The sequence below is a fragment of the Mobula birostris genome, chromosome 25 (assembly GCF_030028105.1).
Source record: "Mobula birostris isolate sMobBir1 chromosome 25, sMobBir1.hap1, whole genome shotgun sequence".
Taxonomy (NCBI): Eukaryota; Metazoa; Chordata; class Chondrichthyes; order Myliobatiformes; family Myliobatidae; genus Mobula; species Mobula birostris.
In genome coordinates this window covers 15551468-15568715 of record NC_092394.1, presented here as the reverse complement: position 1 = coordinate 15568715, position 17248 = coordinate 15551468, and the positions used below count along the sequence as shown (strand labels likewise).

At 41.9% G+C, this 17248-nt stretch overlaps 1 protein-coding gene across 4 annotated transcripts in view; it reads right to left on the bottom strand.

Moving 5' to 3' along the window:
- akap10 (A kinase (PRKA) anchor protein 10) overlaps positions 1-17248 on the bottom strand; it is a 92658-nt gene that overhangs the window by 54374 nt on the left and 21036 nt on the right. For all 4 annotated transcript variants that reach the window (XR_011883161.1, XM_072243622.1, XM_072243619.1 and 1 more), the window contains exon 2: positions 16919-16969. Coding sequence is in view for 1 of the 4 variants with exons in the window: in XM_072243622.1 (XP_072099723.1) it covers positions 16919-16969 (51 nt within the window). In the remaining 3 variants the exon portion in view is untranslated. The remainder of the gene's footprint in view (positions 1-16918; positions 16970-17248) is intronic.

Below are 17248 nucleotides of genomic sequence, written 5' to 3'. Positions count from 1 at the left end.
AGTTGGGGTATTAATAACGGTAATGCACCATTAAGCTGGATGCCAACCGCCGTAAAACAAGATACAGACAGACAGACAGAACATTAGTCCAGAAAATCTACTAGTCTAGCAAAGTCTTAACCATGCCTTATTCAGAGTTTTACTGTGGAGAACAAGACGTCAGATTTCAAGGACATCCTATATCAAGCCTCTATTACATGCCATATTTGTCTACATCTCAGTGGCCGCATGTAAAATAATTTATTACCTGTGAAGTAGTTTCAAACATCCTGCAATTCAATTATTACAACAGAAATACAAAATCATGCTGTGAATTCAATGGTGACCAGTTTGAATTCAGAATTTATAATATGGTATTTGATAAATTATATTTATCATTTAAAGTAATGGAGGAAGCAGAAGAATGGGGTTGCAAGGGATGATGGACTAGTGTTGAAATTGCAGGGGCCCTGGCAGATATATTTAAAATGTCGGTATCTATGGGTGAGGTGCCGGAGGATTGGAGGATAGCTCATGTTGTTCCGTTATTTAAAAAAGGCTCTAAAACATAATCCGGGAAATTATAGGCCTGTAAGTTTGACATTAGTAGTAGGTAAATTATTGGAAGGAGTACTAAGAGATAGAATATACAAGTATTTGGATAGACAGGGACTTATTAGGGAGAGTCAACATGGCTTTGTGCATGGTAGGTCATGTTTAACCAATCTATTAGAGTTTTTCAAGGAGGTTACCAGGAAAGTGGATGAAGGGAAGGCAGTGGATGTTGTCTACATGGACTTCAGTAAGGCCTTTGACAAGGTCTCGCATGGGAGGTTAGTTAGGAAGATTCAGTTGCTAGGTATACATGGTGAGGTAGTAAATTGGATTAGACATTGGCTTAGTGGAAGAAGCCAGAGAGTGGTAGCAGAGGATTGCTTCTCTGAGTGGAGGCCTGTGACTAGTGGTGTGCCACAGGGATCAGTGCTGGGTCCATTGTTATTTGTCATCTATATCAATGATCTGGATAATAACGTGGTAAACTGGATCAGCAAATTTGCTGATGATACAAAGAATGGAGTGTAGTGGACAGTGAGGAAGGTTTTCAAAGCTTGCAGGGGGATTTGGACCAGCTGGAAAAATGGGGTGAAAAATGTCAGATGCAGTTTAATACAGACAAGTGTGAGGTATTGCACTTTGGAAGGACAAACCAAGGTAGAACTTACAAGGTAAATGGTAGGGTACTGAGGAATGCAGTAGAACAGAGGGATCTGGGAATACAGATATAAAATTCCCTAAAAGTGGCATCACAGGTAGATAGGGTCATAAAGAGAGCTTTTGATACATTGGCCTTTATAAATCAAAGTACTGAGTATAAGAGTTGGAATGTTATGGTGAGGTTGTACAAGGCATTGGTGAGGCCAAATTTGGAGTACTGTGTTCAGTTTTGGTCACCAAATTACAGGAAGGATATTAATAAGGCTGAAAGAGTGCAGAGAAGGCTTACAAGGATGTTGCTGGGACTTGAGAAACTGAGTTACAGAGAAAGGTTGAATAGGTTAGGACTTTATTCCCTGGAGCATAGAAGAATGAGGGGAGATTTGATAGAGGGATATAAAATTATAATGGGTATAGATAGAATGAATGCAAACAGGCTTTTTCCACTGAGGCTAGGGGAGAAAAAAACCAGAGGACATGGGTTAAGGATGAAGGGGGAAAAGTTTAAATGGAACATTAGGGGGGGCTTCTTCACACAGAGGGTGGTGGGAGTGTAAAATGAGCTGCCAGATAAAGTGGTAAATGCCGGCTCACTTTTAACATTTAAGAAAAACTTGGACAGGTACATGGATGAGAGGTGTATGGAGAGATATGGTCCAGGTGCAGGTCAGTGGGACTAGGCAGAAAAATGGTTCGGCACAGCCAAGAAGGGCCAAAGGCCCGTTTCTGTGCAATAATGTTCGATAGTTCTATGAATAGCAGAGCAGACTCACTGGGCCAAAATGCCCAAACTGTTCCTATCACAAACAAGAGAAAATCTGCAGATGCTGGAAATCCATGCAACACACAGAAAATGCTCGATATATCACTTATGGTCTTATATTGTCATCAGTGATAGAACAGCAATCACTTGCAGTTCACTTGTGTTATGGTTTCATAACATCCAGTCTTGAAGGATTAACTCAGTTTTATCACACGAGTCTGATAGTTTTGTACAGTATGTCCTTTAACATCTGTCGGGCGACGCTGAGGATATTCTACAAGTCTGTGGTGGCCAGTGCAATCATGTTTGCTGTTGTGTGCTGGGATAGCAGGCTGAGGGTAGCAGACACCAACAGAATCAACAAACTCATTCGTAAGGCCAGTGATGTTGTGGGGATGGAACTGGACTCTCTGATGGTGGTGTCTGAAAAGAGGATGCTGTCCAAGTTGCATGCCATCTTGGACAATGTCTCCCATCCACTACATAATGTACTGGTTGGGCACAGGAGTACATTCAGCCAGAGACTCATTCCACCGAGATGCAACATAGAGCATCATAGGAAGTCATTCCTGCCTGTGGCCATCAAACTTTACAACTCCTCCCTTGGAGGGTCAGACACCCTGAGCCAATAGGCTGGTCCTGGACTTATTTCCTGGCATAATTTACATATTACTATTTAATTATTTATGGTTTTATTACTATTTAATTATTTATGGTGCAACCGTAACGAAAACCAATTTCCCCCGGGATCAATAAAGTATGACTATGACTGCCCTTACACTTTGATGTATACACACAGTGGCCACTTTATTAGATACAGGAGTGGAATTCAGATTGCTTTTCTGCTGCTGTAGCCCATCCACTTCACGGTTTGACTTGTTGTGTGTTCAGAGAAACTCTTCTGCACATCACTCTTTGAGATACTGTTGCCTTCTTGTCAGCTTGAACCACTCTAGTCATTGTCCTCTGACCTCTCTCATTAACAAGGCGTTTGTACTCTCAGAACTGCCGCTCATTGGATTTTCTTTCTTTTTTCACACCACTTTCTGTAAACACTAGAGACTATTGTACATGAGAATCCCAGATTACCAGTTACAGAGATTCTCAAACCATCTTGAATGGTACTAGAAATCATTTCATGGTCAAAGTCACTTAGATCACATTTCTTCCCCATTCTGATGTTTGGTCTGAACAAGAAATGAACCTCTTGACCATGTCTGCATGCTTTTATGCATTGAGTTGCTGCCACAATTGGCTGCTTAGATACTTGCCTTAATGAGCAAGTGTACTTAATGAAATGGCCACTAAATGTACATCACAATGAAAGGAAATGGCTGGACTAGAATTGAATAACGATATCACTTCATCTGCACCTGACTGAAATGATAGTGAAGATGCTGAAAGAACGACTGGCAGCTATGCAACTATGGGCCAAGAACAATTTATCAGGCAGCTCAACTGGAAGCCAATACTTGACAGAATCTAGTTCAAAGAGTCTGGTATTCTATTTTAAGTTCTTTTAATGAGAGAAATGTTCATGCTCCATTTACAAGTTCTATTAAAAAAATCCTTTTGAGGTTAAGAAATGATCTTTGCTCTCATGAGCGAGTCATCCACCCCAATATCCACAAAGAAAAAGGTTAAATCAAATCAGAAGTGGAGCAGGACGCAATGTTCCAAATAACATTTGCAACTGTATCCTGCTATCATTCACTTTGTAGAGAGAATTAAATGTATGAAAAGGCACTGAATAATTTAGCTAACACTTGAATCACTGTGCTAAAAGGTTTATAATTATTCTATTTTAATACTAAAGTCACAGATGTAATTGTCATGACTTTCAAATAATACATTTGAATGTGTAGTCAGTAATATTCTGAAGATGCAAAAATAACTAAGTAAAACAACTAATAAGAAAACTAAAACAGAAATGCCGGAAACACTCAGGCCAGGTAGTACCTACAGAAAGAGAAATAGTCACCTTAAGGTAAAAGATACATTGTCAGATCAAAACTATCTGTGCCACAACTGAGATTAGGAACATCATTAGTTAAGCAGTCTATCACAATGACAACACAGCAAACATAGGAAATCTCAATTCAAATATTACAATCTAAATTTGGATTACAAACTACATTTTATTCAAATTTGAATGCTAGTTCCTGTGTCATCACTGTTATCTGTGACAATAGCTTCCAGTAACAGTTCACTGAACAAGTAATTGAGCAGATAGATCAAAACAAGCTCATTAAAGTATATGGAAAATAAGAACTCTAAATGATTCTGGGCTGACAATGGAACTTGATACAGATTAATTCAAGGGTAAGACAACAATTAAATAAGCAGAGTTGTTCCAAACTATGAAAAGCAAGAATAATGGCAGCATAACGTTCAAAGAGTAAAACCCCACATTATAAAAACTTTAGAATGCAGGCCTTGCATTTGAATAGGGACCAATGAACATTAGGAATAGACACAACTGTACACTATTGGCCCTCTGGTGCCAACTCCCCAATTCAACAAGATCTTAGTGTGTCGTATACTTCAGCACAACTTTCCAGCACTAATCATAAATCTTTCAATTCCCTTAATATGAACAAATATTCACATGATCACACAGAGTCGACTCGTCCCTAAAGTTTTTTCTGGCCTTTTTAGAGAATGGTTGATTTGATTATAACCTTTACTCTGTCCTCTCACCTACTCTTCCACTTGCTCATCACAAACCTATCTGCTTTTCCCTCAAGAGTATTCCAAGGTTCTGCTTCCAATGATTTTTGAGGAAGACGGTTACAAACCTTAAGACATTGACAAGAACCTGAAAAAGGCTCTAGTGCTTTCCCGGTGTATATGACAAATAAACTCTTCTCGGACTTCCAGCCAGGTACAGATATCAATTATAACCGACGTCTTGAAAACAAACTCTGCCATCCTCATCAGGAATGGCACGGTTTGTCATCGAGACATCGATTATAATTGACACCTGTACCCCCTGTAAGCCTGAGAAGAATTTATTCAGACAACTTCTTAGTTTTAAGCTCTGAACCCTCATTCTAGATTCTTTCACAAGGGGAAACATCCTCTCTACTCTACAAACTATTCTTAAAATATTATGTTTCAATCAAGTCACCTCTTAGTGTTCTAAATTCCAGCAATTACAGGACTGGCCCCATCCAATCATCATTTCTCATAAGACAAACCACCCATCTCAGCTGTTAGGGTGTATTCTGGAGTTAGGGTATATAGTAAATAATAATTTCATAGCAATCAGCCCTCAGATCTGAATATGGATGGAAGGTTGAATTTAAAATGCAGCTCAGAATAATGGTCTTCCTGAAGATTCAGGCTACGTCCACACTAGACCGGATAATTTTGAAAACGCCAGTTTCACGTAAAAACGGTAGGCGTCCACACCAGGCACTTTTGAAAACACCTCCGTCCACATTAAAATGAGTATTTGGGCGAATCTCCTCCTACTGGGCATGCGCAGGACACATCTACAGAATTCACCCACTTCGAGGAGTACACCCGACTCCGACAGTTTGGACCAAGCAACAGGTGATGGCTGCGACATGTATGGTGTGGAATCTCACCGTGAAAGACTTGGTGCGCGTTTGTCCAGTTACAGACTAGAAAAACTTAAAAGGAAATTGCCAAACGACAGACAGCTGTTGGCTCAAGCACAGGAGGACTTAAAACGAAAAAAAACACTGGAGCGTAAGCATGTTGATATTATGGGAGAGGAGGTGTTGGAGTTGTTAAAATACATTAGGACGGATAAGTCCCCGGGGCCCGACAGAATATTCCCCAGGCTGCTCCATGAGGCGAGGGAAGAGATTGCTGAGCCTCTGGCAAGGATCTTTATGTCCTCGTTGTCCATGGGAATGGTACTGGAGGATTGGAGGTCGGCGAATGTTGTCCTCTTGTTCAAAAAAGGTAGTAGCGATAGTCCGGGTAATTATAGACCAGTAAGCCTTATGTCTGTGGTGGGAAAGCTGTTGGAAAAGATTCTTAGAAATAGGATCTATGGGCATTTAGAGAATCATGGTCTGATCAGGGACAGTCAGCATGGCTTTGTGAAGGGCAGATCGTGTCTAACAAGCCTGACAGAGCTCTTTGAGGAGGTGACCAGGCATATAGATGAGGGTAGTGCAGTGGATGTGATCTATATGGATTTTAGTAAGGCATTTGACAAAGTTCCACACGGTAGGCTTATTCAGGAAGTCAGAAGGCATGGGATCCAGGGAAGTTTGGCCAGGTGGATTCAGAATTGGCTTGCCTGCAGAAGGCAGAGGGTCATGGTGGAGGGAGTACATTCAGATTGGAGGATTGTGACTAGTGGTGTCCCACAAGGATCTGTTCTGGGACATCTACTTTTCATGATTTTTATTAACGACCTGGATGTGGGGGTAGAGGGGTGGGTTGGCAAGTTTGCAGACGACATAAAGGTTGGTAGTGTTGTAGATAGTGTAGAGGATTATCGAAGATTGCAGAGAAACATTGATAGGATGCAGAAGTGGGCTGAGAAGTGGCAGATGGAGTTCAACTCGGAGAAGTGTGAGGTGGTACACTTTGGAAGGACAAACTCCAAGGCAGAGTACAAAGTAAATGGCATGATACTTGGTAGTGTGGAGGAGCAGAGGGATCTGGGGGTACATGTCCTCAGATCCCTGAAAGTTGCCTCACAGGTAGATAGGGTAGTTAAGAAAGCTTTCATAAGTTGAGGGACAGAGTTTAAGAGTCATGATGTAATGATGCAGCTCTATAAAACTCTGGTTAGGCCACAATTGGAGTACTGTGTCCAGTTCTGGTCGCCTCCCATAGGAAGGATGTGGAAGCATTGGGAAGCGTACAGAGGAGATTTACCAGGATGCTGCCTGGTTTACACAGTATGCATTATGATCAGAGATTAAGGGAGCTAGGGCTTTACTCTTTGGAGAGGAGGAGGATGACAGGAGACATGATAGAGGTGTACAAGATAATAAGAGGAATAGATAGAGTGGATAGCCAGCGCCTCTTCCCCAGGGCACCACTGCTCAATACAAGAGGACATGGCTTTAAGGTAAAGGGTGGGAAGTTCAAAGGGTATATTAGAGGAAAGTTTTTCACTCAGAGAGTGGTTGGTGCGTGGAATGCACTGCCTGAGTCAGTGGTGGAGGCAGATACACTAGTGAAGTTTAAGAGACTACTAGACAAGTATATGGAGGAATTTAAGGTGGGAGCTTATAAGGGAGGCAGGGTTTGAGGGTCGGCACAACATTGTGGGCCGAAGGGCCTGTAATATGCTGTACTATTCTATGTTCTATGTAAGGAAGCAACCAACAGGGAGTTCACAGACAATATGACCCAGCTGGCAACGAATATTGAAAAACTGACTAACTCTGTTGCAGAGGGATTTGCAATGATGAGGAATACGATGGCTCCCCCTCCCCCCCGCCAGTACTTTTCACCGCCACAATACCAGCCTCACAGCCACTACAATAGATACACATACGGACACACAGAACCCCAAGTGGCCCCACCAATATCTTCCCCACTCCCACAGAGGGGTCACCCTGGAAACATTTCCTACAGCCATAGTCTCTTCACCGATGAAAGGGACAACAGCTACAACTAAATGCAATAAGGCTTGTTACTGGGCAAAAGTGAAATTTGCTGTTACCTCATTTGTTTGCCTTTACTCTTGCCATGTCTTTCTGTATTATTTTGCTGTATTTAACATGTGCAATAAAACGAGTTACTGGGCAAAAGTGATTTTACTTTTACCTGAGTAAAAGTGAAACTTACAATTTTCCTTGTTTGGCCTTAACATTTTCACGTCTATGCCAAACATAAGCTACTACTTAAAGATGACATTTTGGAAGTAGTGACAATGGCATCTATTGAATGTTTGCACAGCAATACATTAATAAAGCACCTTGTTAAATGTATAAAACATGTCTGCATCAGTGTTGTCTTGTATTTCCTTACAATGTTACATTAGGCTGTTACACATCTATTGTCAGAGGAGTACTTGCATAAATAGGTAAACCACCTCCATACATGCAAGGACAGAAAACAGGGCAAAGTGAGTATACTTATTTATTCAGTAAGTTATGGGTCAAAGTATTTGGTGAGTACATTTCTAACTCTTCTGGCTTCAGTCTTGTTGCTGTCTGTTCTGAAATTGTTAGGTTGTGTGGGGGGTTGAAATTAACATAGACAATAAAGTAAACAACACACACATGAAGCCGTCCGCCATTGTTGTTGTGGTGTTGGAGGTTGCGTTCGAGAAAACAATGAAATGCCGTGCTGCTGCCACCATCTGTTTCAGCACATCATGACAGCGTTTTTAAAAGGAGCCAGTTACCCCATACACACCACACCAGCCATTAAGCGTTTTCAGATTTATTCACTCTGGAGAGCGTTTTTAAAAAGCTCCGTTTTCGGGGGAGGAAAATGTCATTTCACTATGGACGGAGAGTTACGGATTTATCTGGTCTAGTGTGGACGTAGCCTCAGTTTAGAGTAAATTGCAGACCAGGAAACACCCAAATGGCTATGTCTGCATATGCATGAATGCAATTAACGCCCCACTGCATGAATATGACCACAGTAATTAACACTCATTTTGGGGTGTGTTGGTGGGAAGACTCAAGAATTTGAAAAATTACACGCAACTCAAAAGAAGCATTGAGAAGGCAGTGTAACTATAGAAATGGTCCTGTTACCTTTGTTCTTTAACATATAAAAATGTGCTTTAATGTTGGATCCGGGAACATCCCTCTTGGGTGACCCTAAAGGCTGTCAGCTTGTGTGTATCCCGAATAAAGACTTCTATATCTACCACCTGCATCTCTCCAGAGGCATCTTGCACAGTCATGACACCAGCTATTATAGTGGTAAACCTACACTCAACCGTTTCCAACACATTTAAGTCCTTCCTTGGATAAACATGACCAATAATAGTCCTTAACATAAGAAATTCTACGGATCCTAGAAATCCAAAACAGCACACACAAAATGCTGATGGCATTCAGCAGGTCGGGCAGCATCTATGGAAATGAAAATAACAGTCCATATTTTCGGCTAAGAACCTTCTTCAGGACCGGAAAGGAAGAGGGAAGATGCCAGAATACAAAGGTGGGGAGGGGAAGGTGATAGATGAAGCCAGGAGGGTGGGAAAGGTAAAGACTGGAGAAGAAGGAATCTGATAGGAGGAGAGTGGGCCATGGGAGAAAGGGATGGAGGGGCACCAGAGGAAGGTGATAGGCAGGTGAGCAGAGGTAAGAAGCCAGAGCAGGGAATCGAAGAGAGAAGGGGGAGGGAATTTTTTTAAACCAGGAGAAATCGATGTTTATGCAATCAAGTTGGAGGCTACTCAGATGGAATGAGGTGTTGCTCCTCCACCCTAAGGGTGGCCTCATTGTGGCACAAGAGGACAACATGTTGGAACGGGAATGGGAATTTGGCCACCCAGAAATGCTGCTTTTGGCAGATGGAGTGGAGGAGCTCAACAAAGTGGTCCAATTTACGATGGGTCTCACCAGTGTAGAGGAGGCTGCATCAGGAGCACCAGATACAGTAGACAACCCGAGCAGATTAGCAGGTGAAATATTGTCTCACCTGGAAGGACTGTTTGGGGCACTAATTGGAGCTGAGGGAGGAAGTGAATGGGCAGTGTAGCACTGCTTGCAGGGATAAGGGCCAGGAGGAAGATAAGTGGGGAGGAACATACGGACAAGGGAATCACAGAGGAAGCAAGCTCTACAGAAATCGGAGAGTGTTGGGGGGTGGGGGGGAAGATAAGGATGTGTTTGGTAGTAGATAACTTTGGAGACAGTGGAGGTTGTGGAGAATGTTGTGTTTGATGTGGAGGCTCATGGGCTGGTAGGTTAGGACACGAGGAACTCTATCCCTGTTAAGGCAGTGGGAAGATGAGTGCAGATGTCTGGGAAACGGAGGAGATGCAGGCAAGGGCAGCATCAATGGTGGCCTCCAATTTGATGGCATGAACGTTGATTTCTCCTCCAGTAAAAAAAAAATTTCCCTTCCCCTCCCCTCTTCTTCTATTCCCGACTCTGGCCTCTTAACCTTCTTCTTCCCTTTCTCCCACGGCACACTCTCCTTTATTAGAATCCTTCCTCTCCAGCTCTTTATTTCCCCCTCACCTGGCTTCACCTATCACTTTCTAGCTATCCTCCTTCCCTCCCTTTTTATTCTGGCATCTTCCATAGTTGCTGCCTGGTCTGGTGAGATCCTCCAGCATTTTGTGTGTGGTGCTCTTCCACCTTCCTTTCCAGTCCTGAAGAAGGGTCTCCGTCAAAAATGTTGACTGTTTAACAATTTCTATAGATGCTGCCTGATCTGAATTCCTCCAGCATTTTGTGTGTGTTGCAATAACAGTCCCTTACTCCTGACATGGTGTCACCAATATGTGACTGAGCCAGGAAATAGCAGAATTCTTTTTATTTAAACTGTAGTGTTCAGAATGGATATTACTTGCACTCTCATGTAAACTAAACCTTTATATTTAAAAATAAAATTGAAACATATGGTAATATCTCACATAAATACAAGTTGTTCCTTTGTCGTTGATTTAACCTCATGTTTCAAACATTCCAACAAGTCCAGTTATCAAGATCCTAAATGATATTTCAAATATTCCCAGAAAGTCAATTAAGTTTTTTAATTGTCCTTCAGGAAGCACATGCAGTAAGTTGATCAATCCTTTTGTAATGCCCTTGGAAGCAATCGACTAAAAATAAGTGAAATCACAGAGAAACCAGTATGCAAAGCAAATGTGCCTCAAAAACTTCCCATATTATTTTCATTTGTGTACAAGATCATAAGAGGAATACGTCAAGTGGATAGCTAGAGACTTTTTAGACACGGAAATGACTAATACAAGGGGTCATATTTGTAAGGTGATTGGAGTAAAGTACAGGGGGAGTCACAGAGGTAAGTTGTTGCTGTTTTTTTTTCCAAAACACACACACACAGTGATGACCATGAAACACCCTGCCAGGGGTGGTGGTATAAGCAGATACGTTAAGGACATTTAAGGAATTCTTAGTTAGGCACATGGGTGAGAGAAAAATGGAGGGCTAAGTAGGAGGAAGGATTGGATTAATGTTAGAATAAGTTAAAATGTTGGCATAACAAAGTGGGCTGAAGTGCCTATATATGCTGTTATGATCTATGTTCTATTAAGGTTTTACAAGTCTGCTATTAACGATTTTGTTAGAGGAATAGAACCTTATTCTTCCTGGGTAGTAACAACTCTAAGACATGAATATGGAATTCCCTAATTTCAGGTAACCTGCTTCCACCCTCTCCCCCTCCCCCCCAACACTATCCTTTTCTCTCCTTCCTTCTGATCTACTCACTTTCTCCTAGATCCACCTGCACCATATCCCCAGAGTACCCAATCACAACTTCTTTCCCTTCCTCAATCCCTCCATCTGCCCATCACCTAAACACACCTCTCACAGGGTTCCCTTCCCCTCACTGTCCAACCTCCCACATTGGTTCCATGTCCTACCTTCCTTTCCTACCTGGTTCCATCACCTGCCTCCTTCCTGTCTCCACCTGTCATTATTTCCACTTCTCCCTCCTCCATCTACGTATCACCCCTAATTTACTGCTGGACAGCTCCTGCTCCACCCCTTCCCCTCACCTTTTTATTCTCGCCATCTCCCTTCAGAACCCAAAATGTCAACTGTCCACTTCCCTCCATAGGTGCTGTTTGACCCTCCATAGTAATTCCTCCAGCAGCTTGTTTCTTGACGCAAACAAGAGAAAATCTGCAGATGCTGGAATTTCAAGCAACACACACAAAATGCTGGTGGAATGCAACAGGCCCGGCAGCATCTATAGGAAGAAGTACAGTCGATGTTTCGGGCTGAGACCCTTCGACAGGACTAACTGAAAGAAGAGATAGTAAGAGATTTGAAAGTGGGAGGGGGAGATCTGAAATGATAGGAGAAGACAGGAGGGGGATGGATGGAGCTAAGAGCTGGAAAGTTGATTGGCAAAAGGGATATGAGGCTGGAGAAGAGAGAGGATCATGGGACGGGAGGCTTAGGGAGAAAGAAAGGGGGAGGGGAGCACCAGAGGAAGATGGAGAGCGGGCAAGGAGTTGTGAGAGGGACAGAGAGAAAAAAAGAAATAAATAAGGGATGGGGTAAGAAGGGAAGGAGGAGCATTAACAGAAGTTAGAGAAATCAATGTTCATGCCATCAGGTTGGAGGCTACCCAGACGGAATATAAGGTGTTGTTCCTCCAACCTGAGTGCAGCTTCATCTTGATAGTAGAGGAGGCAGCGGATAGACGTATCAGAATGGGAATGGGACGTGGAATTAAAATGTGTGGCCACTGGGAGATCCTGCTCCTCCTCCCTTTCTTACCCCATCCCTTATTTATTTATTTCCCCCTGTTTTTTCTCCCATGATCCTCTCCCTTCTCCAGCCTCGTATCCTTTTTGCCAATCAACTTTCCAGCTCTTAGCTTCATCCCTCCCCCTCCTGTCTTCTCCTATCATTTCGGATCTCCCCCTCTCCCTCTCAAATCTCTTACTATCTCTTCTCTGTTAGTCCTGACGAAGGGTCTCGGCCCGAAATGTCAACTGTACTTCTTCCTCTATATGCTGCCTGGCCTGCTGCGTTCCATCAGCATTTTGTGTGTGTTGCTTGTTTCTTGATTAAGTTCTGCTTCATTCATAACATTACTAATGTTTATTCTCCCCCAACATGCCCACTCTTAAACTCCACAGTAAGTCAGAACCTTCCTGATTCTGACTAGTGGATTCGAAGTATTTACAAATTAATGCAAACACTCTTGGATAGTTTGCACAAAGCAAAGATAAACCACACAGTGAATAATGCTAGCAAAAGCAAGGGGGAAAAAAAATTCTTTTCAACACACACAAGATGCTGGAGGAACTCAGCAAGTCAAGCAGCATCCATGAAAATGAATTAACAATCAATGTTTCAGGACAAGACTCTTCTCCAGGAGTGGAAAGGAAGGGAGAAGGCACCAGAATAAAAAGGTGGGTTGGGGGGCGGGGGGGGGGTGGGGGAGAGAGAGAGGGGAAAAGAATAGCTAAAAGACGATAGGTGAAGCCAGGTGGGTAGGAAAGGTAAAGGGCTGGAGAGGAAAGAAACTGATAGGAGAGAAGAATGGACCATAGGAGAAAGAGAAGCAAGAGGGGACTCAGGGGGACGTGAAAGGTGGGTAAGAAAAGGTAAGAGGCCAGAGAAGAAGAGGGGAAAAGGAGGGAATTTTTTTTACTAGAAGGAGAAATTGATATTCATATCATCAGGTAGGAAGCTACCCAGATAGAATACAAGGTGTTGTTCCGCCACCCTGAGGAACTGGAATGAAACATGTCGGAACCGGAATGAAAAAAAAAGAGAATTAATTGGTCACTGGGAAGTTCCATTTTTGATGGATGGAGCAGTGGTCCTCGAAGAAGCAGCCCCACATTTACAACGGGTCTCACCAATATAGAGGAGGTTACATTGGGAGCACCGAACACAACAGACAAACCCAGCAGATTCGCAAGTGAAATGTTTCCTCATCTGATAGGACTGTTTGAGACCCTGAATGGTGGTGAGGGAGGAAGTGAATGGGTAAGTGTAGCACTTTGCCTGCTTGCAGGGATAAGTGCTGGGTGGGAGATTAGTGAAGAGGGACAAATAGACAAGGGAAACATAGAGGGTGCGGTTCCTGCTGAAATGAAAGGGAAAGGAGTTAAAGATATGTTTGGTGAAAGGATAACTTTGGACTTGTCAGAAGTGGCGTAGATTGATGTGCTGAACGTGGATGTTCGTGGGACGGTAGGTGAGGACAAGAGGAAATCTATCATTTTTAAGGCAGTGGGAAGATGGGCAGAGTATGGATGTTCAGGAAATGGAGACGCAAGGAGAAACTCTGTTCTGTGAAGGAGGAGGACATCTCTGATGTTCTAGAAAGGAAAGCTGCATCCTTCGAACAGATGTGGGGGAGATGAAGAAACTGAGAGAAGGGAATAGCATTTTTGCTGGAGACAAGGTGGGAAGAGATATAGTCAAGATAACCATGGGAGTCAGTAGGCTCCCACTGTTACCTTAACTATACCTCTTCTCACCCTGTCTCCTGTAAATATCCTTTCAGATGAGGCAACACTTCTGCAAATCTGCTGGAGTTGTCTTCTACAAATGGGTGGTTACTGCATTATATAGGCCAACTAATTTATCGCTGGACACCCAAAAGCATAAATAACCTCCAGTTAATACAGATACACACATCACATTTGTCTCTGAATATAGCCATATAAAAGAAAACAATCACAATTGTTGCTGATGAACAAGTGTATTGATCATGATTGCACAAGGAATGCACTTTAAAGGCCAAGTCATACAACTGTACTACTCTTCAGCCTTCCGTCATCAATAACAATATCAATTGTTGCAAATGATACAATCTTGGCTGGCACAACATCACAGGCCTAAGGATCCATACTGTGCTGTACTGTTCTATGTTCTATGATACTTTAACTTCACGAGTATTACCACACATTTTTAGCATTTCACTTCAATTCAGAACAGATTATAAAAATCAAATACAGGTGACCCCCACATTATGAATGGATTGTGTTCCTAGAAAATTGGATGTACCACAATTTTCTGTAACCAAAAAAAACTATTTCCATTTAAATTCCATCTTATGAGTGGAGATGCATTCCTATGTGTTTTTTCCCTCAAAAGTAATGATTGCACCGCAGCTGCTGGTTCAAGCCAGGGTGCCATTTATGACATTGCTTTGTCAGCTTCCAAAGCAGAAGACTTAACTGGATGCCAGCTGCGTTTGGAAACACAAGCAACTACAGATGCTGTAAACCAAAACAAAAGAAAATAACAAACTGAAGGCTGAAAAAGTGGTAGGTAGAGACAAATAAGGAAATCATGAATCACTGATTCCATTTATCACCTTCAGCATCTGCCACCTTTTGCATCTGCGCTTATTGCTCTTCCAATATTGTTGGAAGTTTAACTTGGACTTAAACCTGCGAGCCCTTTTCCAAAATACCTTGAAGGTAAATAATCAGATAGTCTGACAGTGTATACATCTTTTGCAAACCCTTCAGTAGTTGCATAGACACCTGAAGAGCAGACTATCTGTTGGATGGAAGTGACCAACAACTCTGATAGAGGCAGATGCCAAGTTTTTAAGCTCACCAGTGGGAGGTGGTGCTTTAGCACTGCTGGCCCACCACCTCCAGGGAGTCTTGATCATAAGCGGGCCGAAACTCCTGAAGACAGGTGGCAGATCAACTGATGATCCCACTGGTGATAGCACAGGACAGTTAACATCTTAGTCCACGTGTATTTTGTAACTATGGAAAACTTAATTTTCTTTGGAGGGAGGGAGGGAGGGGGTTGGGAGAAGACTGTGCTGTAGCAATGTGAACCTACCATGTATCAAACATGAGAATAGAAAATAAAAAAATATTGTTTGCTTTGTATCTTGTTTAATATTCCCCCATATGAAGTCATGAGGTAATACAGCACAAAAACAGGCCCTTTGGTCCATCAATGCCTGCCACAGCATTCTCCCTGCTAATCCCAATTTCCCATGTTTAGCCCAAGACCCTCCAAGCCACTCCCCTCCATGTAGCTACCCAAATCCCTCTTAAATATTGCAATTGTACCTACCTTGACCATTCCATCTGGGAGCTCATTCCAGGCATTCACTACCCTCTGTGTTAAGAAATTAACACTCAGGTCTTTTTAAAATATCTCTCCTCATTTGTATCTGTGCCCTTTAGCGTTGGACTCATCACCTCTAAAGAAAATAATATGACCATCCGCCCTATCCATACCACTCATGATTATAAAAGCTTCTACAAAGTCACCCGTTATATTCCTACCCTACAGGGAACAAAGGTCCAACGTGGTCCATCTCTTCCTATAACTCAACCCCTCTAGTCCCAGCAGCACCCATGTAAATCTCTTCTATACCCTCTACAGCTTAACAATGCCTTTCCTATAACAGGGTTCCCAAAATTTATACAATGCTCCAAGTGCAGCCTCACCAATGATTGAAATTCCAATATATTGCCCCTGTACCTACATCTGATGCTGTAACTGATGAAGGCTAGCATGCCAAGTACCTTCGTCACCACTCAGTTCACTGAAAGTAGACAGTGCACTTGTACTCCAGGTCTCTCTGCTCCACAATACTTGTGAAGGCCTTGTCATTCACTGTACAAGTTTGACTATCCAAAATGCATCAAAATTGAAATCCATTTGCCATTCATCTCCCTTAACTTATCAAGATCTCTTCCAATTCATTATAATCTGCTTCACTATCAATAACACCCCCTAATTATGTATCATCGGCCACCTTGCTCATTATACCATGCATATTCATCTTCAAATCTTTATATAAATAATGATAACAGAGTTCCAATACTAATCCACTAGTCACAGGCCTCCAGTTGGAGACTCAATCTTCAACCATCATCTACTCCTTCTTACCACTGAATATGAATTCTGGAAAAGCAAATTTTTGTTCTGTATCACAGATTTTTGGATGGTGATTTGCAAATTCTGCATGGGTGAAATTCGATAACTATGTAGTTGTAACATGGGGATCACCTCTGCACATTTCAAAGACTTTACTTAAAATTTAGGTGGAATGGATCCACTGTTGATAGCACTAATGTCAGCTTTTTCCATTAAAGCACAAATACTAATTATACACTTACGATATAAGAAAGAATTTAAAGAAATAATGTACAAATGAAACTATTATTAATATTAACAAAAGACTGTCATTCAGATCAAAGGGCATATATTAAAATTCAAGCAACATTTGTGTTCCTGGATTAATCACATAGCACCACTCTGTGGAAAGACAAGTTCATTTTCATCCCCATCTTTGCCAAAACCTCCTTCGTACCCAAACATTGTTAACACACATTTAAATAAAAATTACCTTTATTGATTTGTGCCTCTATTATTTTCTCCTTCTCCCCTTTGGCTTTACCTGTATAAAATAAAAATATATTCAATAATTGCACATTTCAAACAGTATGTCCAGAACTATCATTGAGTTTTATCTTAGTATATGCATGCATTTTTAAATCAATGTTCAGTGGTGAGGGTGTGATTTAACTACATTCTATTACATCATTAGCATACAAAGATCATATAACAATTTTTCAAACATGTAGACTTCAAATTTATGTCCTTCCATTTCATAGTCCTATTTACAATAGGAATAACAACCATAATTCACTGAAGTTTGTCCCACTAATAACTGATA